We start from the raw sequence: 15,971 nt of genomic DNA on the forward strand, positions 1-15,971 counted from the left end.
TTGCAACAAATGCCTACCTATTTGTCACACGAGAGGAAGGTTGAGGAATACGAAACTATGGCTTTGATAGAAGAGTGCAGTGGATTGATCCTAAAACTATGATATGAATATATAATAATAAAGTAATATTATAAAAGATAGTTATTGAAGTGTGGCAAATGATATTCGTATAGGTTTCCATTAAGAATCAACTCTAGATAGTGTGACTTAATGATATTCATATAGGTCTCCATCAAGAATCAACTACAAATATCCCTACCTTTCATATTAGTACTAGATAAAATAACTAATTATGTTGAAGATAAAATATGATATACTATTGGTGAGAATGTAACAGATTAAATTTAAAACTTGAATTACCAAGAACACTTTAAAATCTACAGGTTTTTAATTAATTGGAACACTAAAAATATAGAATGCAATTCGACAAGAAAAGAATTAATTGAATAGTTAAGATTGATAGGTATAAAAGAAGACTTTTATATAGCTCACTCAATTATTCAATAAGGGGATACTAGTGAAAATGTAATTAATAGGGTTAAAAATGAATGGTCAAAATCAAGAGGAGTTTTTGGAATATTAACTAATAGTTATGTCCCTTATAACAAGCTTAAAGGAAAATTTTATAACAGTATGGTATAAATCATCATTCTTTATAAATCGAAGTGTTGGATTTTTAGAAAACCATGAACAGAAAAGTTAATATAGGTGTAACTCCAATTGATGATAAATTGAGAAAACACAGGTTCGGATGTATGTTCATGTTAAAGAATAACCAATAGATCATATAGTCAAAAAAAGATGAATTTCTAAGACTAGAAAATATAAGTGGGTAGAAGGAGTCCAAAGGATACATTATTTGATATCATAAAGAGTAATTTAATCCATTTGAATATTATCAGTGATATTTCCTTAGAGCTCAATGGAGGAATTAATAGTTTGAAACAAGGTTCAAAATCTCGAGTCGTGTCGAAGTTTCGATCTTTGACTAGAACGATACTATTTTGGTATCGTGTCGATGTTTCGATGCATGGTATGGTTAATGGATTGGAGATGAAAAATGAAGGAAATGAGGCATAGGAAGGAGTTTGTATCTAGCATCATTTTAAATCTTGTATCATGCCAAGCAAAATAGTCGAGATATATCATTTTGGTAAATTATCGAAATTCAATACCGCTTAGGATAGACAATGTCTCCTTCCTTTGGTTTATCTCCTTCCTCCTTCAACCTTTTATCTAACCGACACCATACATCGAAGCGTCGGCACCTTACTAGAACAATATTTTCCAGTCAAAGAAAAACTACGACGCGACTCAAGATTTTTTAAGCTTTGTGCTGAGTGGTATCAAGTTTCAGTGATTTACCAAAACAATACTTTTCGACCGTTTCGCCAAAGCATGGTTTGAATAGATAGTTAACTCCAAACTTGAAATAGTTAAGCACATGGTTGGTTATCATGGTTATGGTTGTCATTGAAATATAAACATGGCTAATTTTATGTGAAATGATCAATTTAAAGTAGAAAAAAAAAACATAACAATTAATAAGCACCAAGTTTTCCAATTGAGTGTCATTAGTCAAATGAACAAAAGGGGCAAAGTAAACAATAATGGCAATGTTGTTAACGTGTAAATATAAATTGATTTATTTCCTAATTCTTCCATCTTTTTAGGATAAGTGGTTAGTTAATCAACTTTAACATGGCACCAAAGCAAGAAATCATGGGTTTGAATCTCACTTGTGTCGAAAAAATATCTAAATAAATGTATTGGAAGGTAGGACAATCAAGTTAAGTATCACACACATGGAGAGGTAATGTCCTCCACATATGTAGCGGAAGTGTTAACATATTATAAATTAATACCTTTCATACCAGCTCAATCTTTGTGGGATAAATGATTGGTCAATCAACTTTAACAAATACTATCAATGCAGTGGACACTAATAGCAACATATTCATCAGTACATACCTCAAACTCAGCTTTTGGCCTAATGATGAAATATTTATCCACAATTCTTTGATCACCTAATGACAAATAGTATTTAATACCACATTGTCGAACTTTTATCCAATCATTTATCTTTGCTTCTTCAGAAGTAAATGGTGGCCGAAGATACATCTCAATAAAACTGACAGGAGGATATGTTAATTAGATAAAAAAAACTATTAATTCATAAATCACAAAGATTCAGCATTAGTACTTGCACAAAAAGAAGTAGAAATATTGAATAAGATTTTAAATCTTGTTGCAACCACTCACTTCTCTGTTTCTCCTTCATCTCCATTTATAGAGTATGATACACTTCCATTAGGTGACTGTAAAAATGCCAAAAATATAATCAAGAAAGAAGACTTGATACGCAAGAGAAATGAGATAAAATCAAATAGCATATAGACAATCAATCACTGCAGAAAAGGAAAATATGAGAGAATGCATGACATTTTACAGACAAGTCAACATTATGTTTCAAATATTTTCAATAGAATAAAAGATGGCATCCCTCACACAAGGAAAGAGAAAGGCTTTATTTAAAACAAACTAATCTTCCTTTACTTTTTTCAGAGTAAAAATTTTAGTGGACTCCAACAAATATAAACCAGGGTTCAAGAGGAAGATATTATAATTTTCCTGTAATTTCTGAACCTTGTGGTCAAGAAAATGACACTATCTGATGCAAGTAATGCATCTAATGATTGTTACAATTCTGGATTACATCCCAGGGTGATAGTCCCCAGGTTAGGTGAACTCATTGGAGATAAAGAAATTCACAATCTTTATACAAGCCAATAAAGTAGTTGTTCCTGTTTCCACTCACAATAAATCTCCTTCCTGACCCTTCATGAACACTAGATGATTTAAGCCACAGGACATACCAATACTACAGAAACAGAATACATGAGGGTAGTCAAAAAAATACTCATATTGAACGTGATGTAGAAAATCAAATCAGCATGAAAATTTTTGGGTTTTTTACTATTTTATTCAGGTTTCAGATTCAAATTATTTCAAAATTCAAGTTTGAATCAGATTTTTGTGTTTTATGAAAAATGTGAACCCGGCCGATTGGATATTATATATACACACACACAGTGCACATACAATATACTATACATAAAAGTATGTATTAGATTCTCTTTGATGCATGCACTAAAATAAAACCAACATGAAAACATGCTAAACAAACCCAAAATCCAACCTTATAGAAAACATACTCTAATCCAAAAAAAACAGTTTGGACATTATTTTCCAAATTTTCAGGTTTGAATTTTTGGTAACCAAATCCATTCAAACTGGGACAATGGTTTTTCACAAAGATACCTCACTTGTTTTACTCCTAAGACTACCACTAAGATCTCACATAACTCCACCTTTTAGACAACCAAATGTGGCATAACATTGGTATATGGGAGGCTAGCCATCACAGGAAGAAGACAACTATGGGAGGAGTTGCAAAGACTCAGTGACCTCATTGATGTGCCATGGGTTTTAATGGGCGACTTCAACTCAATGCTCTCAAATGATGACAAACAAGGAGGGATCCCTCTCACTAGCTATGACACATCTGATTTTCTTGCTTTTGTGACTAAAGTTGGTCTGGAGGACATGGCATCAGTGGGCGGCACCAATACAAAGACTAATGGCAGCCTTTGTGGTAAACTTGACAGAGCACTAATCAACAGGAAATGGCTGGAATCTCACATTCCCAACTATGTTGAATTCCTGGTGCCCAGTTGCATTTCAGACCATTCCACCTATGTTGTATCCATATCTAGGGAAGCCCCAACTATCAAAAACCCATTTATGTTTTATAACATGAGGACAGGGCAAGGTATTTTAAAGGGGTAGACAAAACACTAAGTTCTTTCATAATTTAGTCAAGAGGAACAAAGGAACGAAATAGTGGCTATTCAAAAGAACACTGGTGAAATCATTGTATTCTGGAATGAAGTTACTGCTGAGTTTGTGGAGCATTTTCAGAAGTTTCTTGGAGCAGCTAGCTCTAGAACTGATTGTATCAAAGACATCTTAACCCAAGGGCCAACAGTTACTAAACAGCAGCAAGGTCAGCTCATTAGGGTAGTCACCCCAGAAGAAATTAAGGATGCACTATTCAGCACGGTGACAACAAAGCTCCAGGTCCAGATGGCTATGGTGCAAGATTTTTCAAGCAAGCTTGGAGCGTTATCCATCATGATTTTGAGGCAGCCATCATCATGGAATTCTTCCGGCATGGGAAACTCTTGAAGTAATGGAACCACACTCTAACATCACATTTTCCCAAATCCCCATATGCATTGAAGGTGGAAGATTATAGACTGATATCTAGTTGCACAGTCTTCTATAAGGTCACTTCCAAAATACTTGCAGGGAGGATTGGCACATTGGCACAAGACCTTCTTCATCTAGCCCAAGAAGTCTTTGTCAAAGAAAGGTCTATTGTGGACAACATTCACCTTGCCCATGAGCTATTCAGTAGGTACACAAGGAAAAGAATCTCCTTGTGTTGCATCCTCAAGATTAACCTTGCAACGGCATTTGACTATGTTAACTGGGGCTTTTTGGAGGATGTTTTAGCAGGGTTGAGTTTCCCATATTAGTCTGTTGCTTGGGTTATGGAATGTGTTACCATAACTTCCTTTTCACTGACTATGAATGGGGGAATGTGTGGCTACTTTCGAGGAGCTAAAGGGCTATGATAGGGGGACCCCCTCTCACCTTATATTTTTGGTATATGTATAGAGGCCTTCTCCAGACAACTGCAGAAAGCCACCACAATCCCAACATTCCACTACCATCCCCAATGTGGCAACTTTGCACCTCACTTACATGGCTTATGCATATGGCCTTCTCCTTTTTGCTAGAGGTGATGAACCATCAATTCAGATCTTAGCCATATGCCTAGATCAGTTTGGCTCCAAGGCAGGTCTCCTAGCCGATAAGACGAAGTCCAAGATATACATGGCTGGGATTCAGGACCAAACTAGGCGTAGTCTCATGCAGATCACAGGACTCTAGGAGAGCACATTACCATTCAGGTACCTAGGCATTCCCCTAGTATCGAAGAAGCTCTTGCTAGATTCCCGCATCAACAAAATCAATAGATGGCCACGTAGCACCTTATCCTGTATGGGGAAGCTGCTCAGTCCTACAAGGAGTGGAATGCTTCTAGTTATCCATCTTGCATCTTCCTCATGGTATTATTGATCCAATACACAACATATGTTGGGCCTTCATGTGAACTATCAAGCACCCTCTCATCTGTTGGGCAAATTTATCAGCCAGAGGATGAAGGTGGTTGTGGACTCAAGAATCTCAGGGCTTGGAACAAAGCCCTATTGTTTAAGGTACTATGTCACATCCAAGATAAGCAAGACTCCCTATGGATTAAATGGATCCATCACACCTACAGCCATATGGACATAGCAGATGCTTCACCTAGAGTCACCACTCGTCAAAAGACTACTACAAATCAGGGATGAGATATTGGAAGCATTCGAATCACTAGAGGCTGCAGCACAACTGATGGCAGGTTGGTTTGGGCAACAAGGCAAAGGTGTGGCACAAACCTATGAAACTTCAGACAACCAGAGGCCAAGAAGGTTTGGGCCAGCACAGTGTATGTTCAGCCCAACCATGCCTTCACGGTGTGGCTTTTGGCCCATGGGAGGCTACCAGTACGGGCTAGGCAGGACTACATAGAGGACAGACTTTGCACCTTCTGCAGGCATGATGAGGAGACGGTAGACCATGTTTTTTTCCGATGTCAGCCGGTCCAGCAGTTATGGGGACGAGTCCGAGGATGGTTACAGATGCGGCCACAGATGGCCACCTACCGATGCATGTTGCGGACTTTCAGGAGGCAGTACCAGGGGACCTCCACATTGGCTAGGGCCCGCCACCTTGGCATGTCAGCGATGATACATCATGTATGGATGGCACGGAACCGCAGCATGTTTGAGGGGAAACGATTCGATGGAGAGCTGCTCTACAAGAAAATACAAGTGTATACAAAGTGCATGACGTGAGGGGTCATCTAGGACCACAGTGTACGTCCTTTTTAGCAATTAACGCAGTTTACTTATCTAAAAAATGTAGCAACATTATCACCACCACCCGTGACCACCACCGCCACATGCATGGCACGCACACACATGCACACACCATCACTCTTGCCTACAAGAGCATAGCTAGTGAACCTACATTGAAGCAGGTTGGTCATCTAAGACCTACATTTTTCAAGTCCACATAGCAAGAAGGTATGCTCCAAATACTCAACTCACCACATTTAGTATATATTTAACTAATTTTGATGAGACATTGAGTTGATCTAGAAGGTTCAATTGAAAGCATAATAGGACTCAATCAGAAACAATAGTCAAAAGACTAATTGAAATATAAGGAAAATTCATCATTTAAAAGTTTAGGCTTGATTGGACGAAGATGTCAAAGTCTGGGATAATGTTCTAGAGATTGAAGTGGGTTTTGGCCAAGTACCTCCCTTAAAGGATTTCCTACTAGAATTGGCTAGCTCAAACATTTCAATCAGGATTTCCTATAAGTTGCACATGACAACCACTTATTGGTTCTCTACTAAATCAGTTGGTGCAGTTTTAGAAATATTAATCTTAGCTAAGATTCAACAACCAAATCTCTTATCACCATTTGCTGGTGAATCTGGATACATGTAAAAAATTTAGAAAAACAAAGGATACAATAGAAATAAAATCGCGTTCACCCAACAATTTATGAACAATGGATATAGATGTAAGAGTGCTATGACAGAGGAATAACAACATGGGGGTAGTAATGGGTATGGAGGAAATGGTTTCCAGGCATGATAATATGATCCTCTGAATTTGTCATTTAGCAATAATAGAGATGGGGCAACAAAGTCTGACCTCATTTTTGCATTTCAGCTTATAATAAGGTTCTCTAAAAGAAGATACAAAGCTGTTATTGATTCTTATCTGCAGAAGATCAGACGATTAGCAGAAATTCCTACAAGAGCAGGAAAATCAAAGAAACAGGTTTAGCATAAAAACCTGTGCATGATGAAGATCCGGCTCAATATGTTTCCGAAACAGAGGGAAAATACTGTCAATCAAGTAGTCCAGAGAACATGAATCTCCAATATCATGTCTTACTTTAGATAGAAGGCTAAAATGGACTCCACCAACCTAAGGTATTAAAGAGTTTATGCAACAGGACTAGTCAAATTGTAAGAGGAAAAACACTAGGAGGAAAGCACTTACCACGGCAACCCTGATATCAAGAAGTGAGCGTAGTGTAGAGTGCAGTGCATAAGCACCATCAACAATTACCTGCGATCGCAACAGATAGCAGGAGACTAAATTTTAGCACTAAACAAAACAAAGAAACCCAATTGGTACAAGCATCAGACTTACCACACCCGAAGAAGAAACCTTCAATTGCCGCAAACCAATTCGCCTTTTTTCTTGAAAATCGAACAAAGGCATCTTAGTATCCTTAGACTTCATCAGATCCTGGACTCCAACATCCAACATTATTTTCAAATCCAAATCACACCCTCGTTCTAACAGCAGAAAGATGAAACCAAAGCGGAGGAGGATAAAAAGAAGAAAAACCTGTAGGTTGCCGACAAGAGTGTCAAAATCTATCGAGTCCAAGTCGTTCCCATCATCATTTCCGTTGCGGTAATTCTCCATGGAGATGACAAGGCAGCCAAGAACTGACTCCACCTTTTCTGCCAAGCTACGAGCATCCACAAGATCAAACTCATCGAAAAAAAGGTTCAACTTTTCCAACCGTACGATACTAATTTGACAGAAACCAGACCAGATCACCTGGTTTTCCCCGATCCGCTGGGGCCACCGATCCCGACGGTGACAATGTGCCCATCCTTCTTATCCCTCAGTTCCTGAATTGCCTTGACAAGAAGATAATAGCCATGATCGAAGGACTGCAAATCCTCCATGATTAGTAATTGAAATTATTGGGGGCGACGAGGAGAAGTGAGGTTTAAAGAAGAGAGATGGCTTACCACGTGGAGAGGGAGGGACTGGAGAATGGAGGAGGAGGAGGAGGGAGTTGGGGAAGGGGGAGAGGCGGAGGAAGAGGAGGAGATATAATCCCTGCCGCCGCCTTCTAAGACCCGTTGAATGATCTCGTCTTCCATCGGCGTCGCCAACCGGCGATGAGGAGGTTTCGTGCACCGAACTACTTCCTGAGTTCCTGCACCTTAAAAAAATAAAATAAAATAAAATAAAAATAAAAACAGCCATGCTAACTAGCTAAGTGAGAGCCTTAATGGGCCGGATCCAATCGTTGGAACTGCCAAGCCATTGCAATTAGAAGGGGACTAACGCCCAACAAACCCATGCATGGTCTTTTCGTCCATCAATCGGCGTCGGCGTGTAAATTTTTATTTTATTTCTTTAAACTCTGACAGGCGATAAGATGAATTGCGAATGCATTTTAAATAATCAGATTTAATTTTTACACAGATATATAAATTAAAATATAAGTCGTACTTCTTAAATTTATCTATTAAATAAAATATAAACTAATATCGTCTATTTTAAAATTAATTAGATTATAAAATCTAAATACTTAATAAAAAAAATAAAAAATGAAAGATAAGGGGTAAATTGTGTCATATTAGATCCGACCTTGTATATCACATGAGCTATGGAGATAGATCGGAATGGCCTATGCTAGCCCTATATAAATCCAAGTCAAATCAGGCCAGGGTGCCCGCCCAACCATATTTAAAACTAAGGGCAAATTCAATGGTTCAAAACCTTAGAAACGATCAAAATATCATATATTTTGAATATAAATAATTAATTTGAGAGTATTTTGATTAAGTTTTATTTACAGTTATCAAATTGACTTTAAATTTTTTATAAATTTTCCTCTCCAATTTCACCCTTTATTCCTTGTCGAAACAATTTTTTTATTCTCTTATTATCCTACTCTCAGCTCATTCCTACATCTCTCATTCTATGAACTCACATTCCCTTCATAAATGTTGCAACATTGATGTTCCTCTTATTGTAGTCCTTGAAATGTCTCATTTCGTCCTTCTTTGACCTTTAATAAATCATAAACCATTTAGCTAACCAATCTTTTGTGTGTCTTATAAAGTTCTTATACAACTTAACAACATATCAAAAATATAAGTTTAACTTAAACGCTCTGTCAAACACGTTAAAATGATATAATTGAACACAACCATTTAAAGCATGATTCCACTAACAATGATATGTAATTTCTAGTTTAACTAGATCTTAATGTAAAGTCAAGATGAAAATATGCATCTAAATAAACTAATTGAAATTTTGGAGGATAAATCAAAAAATGTTTCCTTTATGGCAAATTGCATAACTTAGAGAAAGAAAATAAGGGGCTAAGGGAACAAAGAGATACCCTTACAATTGCCCTAAGGAAGTTTACAAGTGGCTTAAATTCATGGAACATGATTATAGGGAGCTTAAGAGTGAATAGTAAGATTGGGCTAAGATACAAGAAGTCTAAAAATAAAAAAGTAAATCACTGTCTAATTATTAGAGGGAATCCAAGACAAAGAAGATACGTAGAAAATGGATTTCAAAGGTATACTTGATAAATCTAGTTGGGCATAATTTATTTTGAGTTCTCAAATCCATCATTACACCTTAGAGTATTACAGGAGAGTGAATCATAAAGACTTCATTCAACACTAGGGGTGGGAAAATTTAATAAATTTTCGGTATACCATACATATATTATATTGAAATATCCACGTTAAGGCACCCGGACTCCCTCCAAGCGCTTGGACCAATGGGTCGGTCAGTCATCACGTTCTAGCTCAACATGTCGATGAGTTTTTTGTCGTCTGAGTGCCTGGAGCAACTCCAGGCACCCGAACTGCCAAGGTACCTGGCCAGGCACCAGTCCAGGGCTCTCCCTCGATGGAAGCTTTCCCAAGTGCCCAGAGCAACTCTGGGCACCCGAACCAACTCAGGACGCATGGACCAACTTTTTCCCAACCCCTTCTTCCTACAAAATAAAGTTAGTTCAAGCAACAATATATGAAGCATAATAAGTTTTAACAGTCTTTGGGCTATCCGGTCTTGACTTTGAGTTTTGTTGAAACTCTAGGTCGAACCAATATCTACGGTTCTCTTTTTGAGGAATGCATTCTCACATACTCCTCTCAAGAGAAATTATCTTTTACCAAACCTATTCTCTGGACCTTTGTTTAGTGTCCAAGACATCAGGACTTCATGTTGGATGTCTGATCCTTGACCCATCTAGTCTTCCACTGGTGTCTGCAACCCTAGGATTTTCACCTAGCGTCCTTGATCCTAGGATTTCTCTCAACATCCTTGACCCGCTAAAACTTTGTCTAATCCTCTAGACTAGGACTTTCCACCTGCCTAACCTCAACTAAGATTTTCCTTTGCCTAAGATCACTTAAGACTTTTCTGCATACTTAATTCAACTTGTTAGACAACAAGAAGTCTTAACTTTGAACTCTTTACTAGAATCAAAACTTAGGTTTGATCATCTGGTGCTTCCTGTACCAATAATCTTCCCCTTTTTATTATGACAATATAATTCAAAGTTAAGTAAAACATAACAAAAATTAATATAACATAAGGAATTTATATTGGTGCAGAAAGCATCAAACGATCGAAACAAAGTTTTGATTATGGTAAAAGGTTCAAAGTTAAGATTTCTTATTGTCTAACAAGGTTGACTAAGTTTACAGGAAAGTCCTAAGTGATATTAAGTAAAAAAATGTCCTAGTTGATATTAGATGGGTGAAAAGTCTTAGTTGTAGTTAGGCAAGTGGAAAGTCCTAATTGCAGTTAGGCAACAAAGTCCTGATCTGGGAGACTAGATGAAGTCTTGGCATGTCAAGGATTTTCGGTGAAATCCTAGAGTCGAGGACACTAGATGAAAATCCTGGGAGTCGTGGACACTAGGTGGAAGACTAGACGGGTCGTGGATCTGAACTTCAACATGAAATCTTAAAGTCTTGGACACTGAGTAAAAGTACAGATAGTTTGGAGGACTGGTCTTGCAAAAAGTAATTTCTCCTGAGAGGAGTAAGTGAGGATGCGTTCCTCGTTGAGGGAACAGTTGGCGTCGGGTATGTTGGTACCCTGTGGTAGTTTTGATGTGATCAACCAAGTCAGGTTAGATTCTTTTGATATTTAACTCTGTATCTAAGTGTGCAGGAGCTTAGGAGCATAGGAAGTCGAGCGGAAGACGCGACTAGCAAGAAGGACGACACTAGAGAGAGTCAACAAGCTCGGTGCATCTGAGGGACGAGGAGTTGTGGAAGAGTACATCGACGGACGAGAAGGACGTGCACGGTGGTCTGAGGGATGAGAAGCCAGAGTGGAAGTCTGCTCAAGGAGAAGGATGGAAAAAGGGTTTAGGTGAGCCCTATTCCCGCAATCACCCAAGCAATTGGAGCAGCGGAAGAGCGAAAGGAGGATGGAAACACTGCTAGAGGCGCCTTCAAAGGGAATTGAAGGTGCCTCTGCGCCTCACTATAGAAGGTGCCTTCCATGGCTGGAAGCTTCCTTCGATGAATAGTATGAAGGTGCCTTCCAGCCTTATGGAAGGCGCCTTCGACCAGGTAGAAGTGAACGTTAACAAGGATAAAACTTTACCCTCACTTGTCTCACTGGAGACGCCTTCTAGCCCTATGGAAGGCGCCTTCCAACCATGGAAACTTTTTCCCGAGACTATAAAATGACCCCTGAACCTAGAAAATAAAAAAACAACACCTGTGATTGATCTATCTTGAGTTAGAGCTGTAATTAAGTGCGTCAAATGTTGTAAGAGGCTTCTCCACCAGAAGAAGAGTTTATTGAGCTTTTTTAGCTTCCTTGGATAAACAACCTCCCCGGTTATAACCAAATAATTCGTTGTGCCTCTTCCTTTTAGTTTATTTACTTTGTTTATGCAAGTGTTCGATTTAAATACACTATAAAGTTCGGGGAAGGTTTGTCTCATTTTTGTAGGGCTATTCAACTCCCCTTCTAGCCGGCTGCTACCGGGACCGACAAGTGGTATCAGAGTGAGGTTCGCTTCAGGAGGACTAACCACCGAACGAAGCACACGAGATGGCATAAAGGTCAAGAGGCATACCAAGCACCGAACGAACCACCACCAGTTCTTGAAGCTTCTTGGAGCAGCGTTTTCAAGGTCAAGAGGCATACCAAGCAAGAGGAAGAAGCTAGCTAGGGTTTATTGTACACAATCTTGTAAGATTTACTTGTATTTGCTTCTTCTTCTTTCTTGTTTGTTGTGTGAGTTTGTAAAGGCTTCTCCGCCTTCGGTAGTTATCATAAAGGAGTGTTTTTCATAGTGGAGAGTGCTCGTGTGTGTGGATCCTTGGATTAATCACCTCATCTTGAGGTGGATACCAAGTAAATCTTTTGTGTTAGCGTTGTATGTTTTGTTTCTTATATTTCCACTGCATATCATTGAAGAAACAAGCAACGAAGAGCACGAGATCACGATGAGCTATTCCCCCCCCCCCCCCCCCTCTAGCTACATTCTGGTCCTAACATCGTCTTGATTTCTTGATGCAGGTGAAGTTCTATTGGATGGAGAAATATAAAACATCTGAAGTTGGAATGGTTGAGAAGCCAAATTCGACTAGTTACTCAGGAACCAACTTTGTTAAGTTTGAGCATCAAGGATAATATAGCTTATGGAAGATCTGCTACATCTGATCAGATTGAAGAAGATGCTAAAACAATTCATGCACATGATTTCATAACTTCTCTTGAAATGGGATACGAAACTCAGGTTGATCTTGCACATGTTTAATTTTGAGCTTGTCTTTTGATCATGTTTAATTTTGGGCGAGTCTCATTTGATATTCTATTTTGCATTACACTTATTGAACATGATGCAATATAGGTTGGTAGGACTGGTTTAACATTGACTGAAGAACAGAAAATAAAAATCTCAATAACTCGTGTTGTGCTTTCAAATCCTTCTATTCTTCTACTGGATGAGGTCACAAGTGGACTTGATTTTGAGGCCAAAAAGGTTGTTCAAGAGGCTTTGGATATTCTCATGTTGGGGAGATCCACTATTATAATAGCTAGACGCCTTAGTCTTATTTTGCTCTATATTTGACTCTGGAAATTCTTTCAAATTTTCATTTGCAGATACATGACAGTTCTTTCCTTTAAATACACTTGCAAATTTGCTGGATTTTGTTACATTTACATGTCTTTTCTTCAGCCATTTAGTTTGCACTTGATAGTGTTAAAAGTCTATAGGTTCTAAGCATATTTTGCATCTGTGTGACAGAGATTCCTATTGATCTGTTCCAAGAAGTGAATTGATTGTTTGTTCAAGTATGCCTTCTCACATCTGCATAAGGTAAAAACTTGACCCTATATTTCTTCCTTAGTGTGTACTTTTCTTTCTAATGAATATTTTAGTATTCAATACCTCTCAAACACATACATATCTGTCTGATTCTTTGCTATTTTTCCAAAAGTAGGGATCTATTATTTTGCCAACTATAATCTTAGGGCAGTTGTCAAAAAGTCATTATCATGGTTATAGATAAAAATTGATGTAGTATTTGTCTGAAATTTCAATATTAGCAATATGATTGTCTAGAAATGTTTTCTCACTTATACATGACGTATAATATAGATGGTAGGAAAATTGAGCACTATATGATAGTTATATTTTAGAAATACTAAGATTATGCTTGATGATGCACTGAATCCCTGGTGTTTTGACTCATGATATCCTAGAAGAGTTAACATTAATTTTTTCTCTTTGTGAGATGCACTTCCTTACATCATTTCATGGATATGCAGGTTTCAAGTTGTTCTTCTATAGTATCAAATGGGCTGCAAGAAGTTTCTACAATTCATTAAAGGAAAGAAGAAGAGAATTCTGGATCATAAAGAGGCCTCCTTGAAATGGAAGCAGAAGCTTAAAGCTTGGTTGTTTGTTAATTTCCTTGTGTAGTTAATTTTTGAAATTTGAAGATAACATTTTCATGGATTGAATGTAGTAAATATTTAGTTTTGTATTGGCGGTTTGTTTATATTAAATAAAGATTGGTTGTTTGTTATTATCATGTTACAACATGAACATTAAAGACAACGGTTAGGAATATTGTAAAAAGTACGTAACCACAACAGATTTTTTTTATATATAAAAAGTGATAAAAGACAACAGTTTTATCTGTTGTAAAACATATTAAAATTATCTACCACAACGATTTTAAAATTAATCTGTTTTAAAAAGAGTCTACCACAATGGTTTATTTCTGTTGTTGAAATTATCTACCACAACGGTTTTAAAACGTTGTCGTATCCTTCGTAAACAAATTTTGAGCATATAAACAACAACGGATAAAAACTATTGTCAAATGTCTACAAAGACAACGGATTCAAAACCGTTGTCGTAGGGTAATACATTCTACAACGCCCTCAGTTACAACGGTTTTTTGACCCTACGACAACGGATAATATCCATTGTCGTTTGTAGTTTTTGTTGTAGTGCGAGAAGGTTGCGCAACTCCAAGCGAGGATCAAGGAGCTGATAACGCAACTGACAAATCTTGACAAAATAGTAACAAATCGAGATTCCATCCGGTATGCACTAAACGCCTTCCCAAGGACTCCAGAGTGGGCGTCCTTTGTAGATGCTTACTACATCTCTAAGGACTTTGAGGTAAGTAGTCTAGAAAGTTTATTTTCTATTTTTGAACTTTACGAGTCTAGACTTGCAGAGCCTAAACAAGTAGAGAAGTCGAACCTCAACATTACCCTACATGCCAAAAAGGATGATCCTGACTCCAAAGCATCGATCGACGAAATTGAAGCAGCACTACTGGTAAGACGTTTCAATAAATTTCTTAAAACTAATAAATTTAAATCACAGTTGAGGAAGCATCCACGCAATAGAAGGACGGTCCGGTGCTACAACTGCAATAAGGAAGGGCACATCAATGATGACTGCCCCAAATTAAAGAAAAAGAATAATGAAAAGTCTCGAAGATCGACGTCCTCAAAGCGCAAGAGTCTAAAGGCCACTTGGGATGATTCTTCATCCTCCGAATCAGAAGCCGAAGCCTTCTTAGGATTAGCAGCCAACCATCTCTTCGAAGATTACTCAAGTTCAGAGATGAGCATAGATAAAGGGGGAGGAACATCAGAAGAAGAAGAAAACTGTGACGAAGGGGGAGCATCACCGCTTAAGGTAAGTAAGGTACGTGATCTCACTCCTACTCAATCCTTTAAATTTATCAAATTACTTACGAAAGATCTAACAAAATTAGAAAAAAAATGATGAATTAAAATTGAACTTAGCAAAAGCATGACCACTAGAAATGTATGATAATTTAAATTTAGAAAATGAGAAATTAAAAATTAAAATTGAAAAATTGAAAAATAATCATGCATGCTTAAATAAATTTTCAAAATCAAAACTAAAGATTTATGGAAAATTAAATTGGTACATTAGAAAACATCAGAGACAACTTAGGAAAGTTCCTAGAAACTATGTACCCCCTAAGTTTCTGATTAATCCAATAGGAAGGAACCTTTATTGGGTTCCAAAATCATTGCTAGATTAAATTTAAAAAGGTTAAAGGCTTTCAGTGAGAAAATTAAATAGTGAGTTTTCTTTATGAGGCTTTGTCTAAGAAAGTGGTTGTTGCTCCAATAACCAAGAAGGTCTAGTGCCTCGCCACGACCTGGAAGTCAAAATATAGAAGTGAAATGTTTAATTAACTTTATGGTAAAAGTGTTAAAATAAGAATGGAATAATGCTTTGAAAAGTTTTTTAAGCATATTTCTGAAATTAAAAAGACTAAGTTTTTTTTAAAACTTTTTTTTTAAAAATTGTTCTTGAGGAAATAAGTGAGGACATATTTAATTTAGTACCAACGGTACAAGATGAGATACCACAAGAAACTGCAAGACGTCTGACAAATGATG

At 37.4% G+C, this 15,971-nt stretch overlaps 1 protein-coding gene across 6 annotated transcripts in view; it reads right to left on the reverse strand.

The window, feature by feature from the left end:
* Positions 1-8,228, reverse strand: part of LOC122030082 — an 86,468-nt gene extending 78,240 nt beyond the window's left edge. For 3 of the 6 annotated variants that reach the window (XM_042589232.1, XM_042589234.1, XM_042589231.1), the window contains exons 1-9: positions 8,027-8,228; positions 7,830-7,945; positions 7,611-7,737; positions 7,410-7,508; positions 7,257-7,325; positions 7,047-7,181; positions 6,903-6,971; positions 2,263-2,318; positions 1,972-2,131 (exon numbers count right to left, since the gene is read on the reverse strand). In XM_042589232.1, coding sequence (XP_042445166.1) covers positions 1,972-2,131; positions 2,263-2,318; positions 6,903-6,971; positions 7,047-7,181; positions 7,257-7,325; positions 7,410-7,508; positions 7,611-7,737; positions 7,830-7,945; positions 8,027-8,161 — 966 coding nt within the window. In that variant the 5' untranslated portion in view covers positions 8,162-8,228. Of the gene's footprint in view, positions 1-1,971; positions 2,132-2,262; positions 2,319-6,902; positions 6,972-7,046; positions 7,182-7,256; positions 7,326-7,409; positions 7,509-7,610; positions 7,738-7,821; positions 7,946-8,026 lie in introns of those variants that run through there. The other 3 variants (XM_042589236.1, XM_042589233.1, XM_042589237.1) reach the window with 3 other exon arrangements.
* Positions 8,229-15,971: the final 7,743 nt, after the last annotated feature.

This window comes from Zingiber officinale, chromosome 10B (genome assembly GCF_018446385.1).
Source record: "Zingiber officinale cultivar Zhangliang chromosome 10B, Zo_v1.1, whole genome shotgun sequence".
Classification (NCBI taxonomy): domain Eukaryota; kingdom Viridiplantae; phylum Streptophyta; class Magnoliopsida; order Zingiberales; family Zingiberaceae; genus Zingiber; species Zingiber officinale.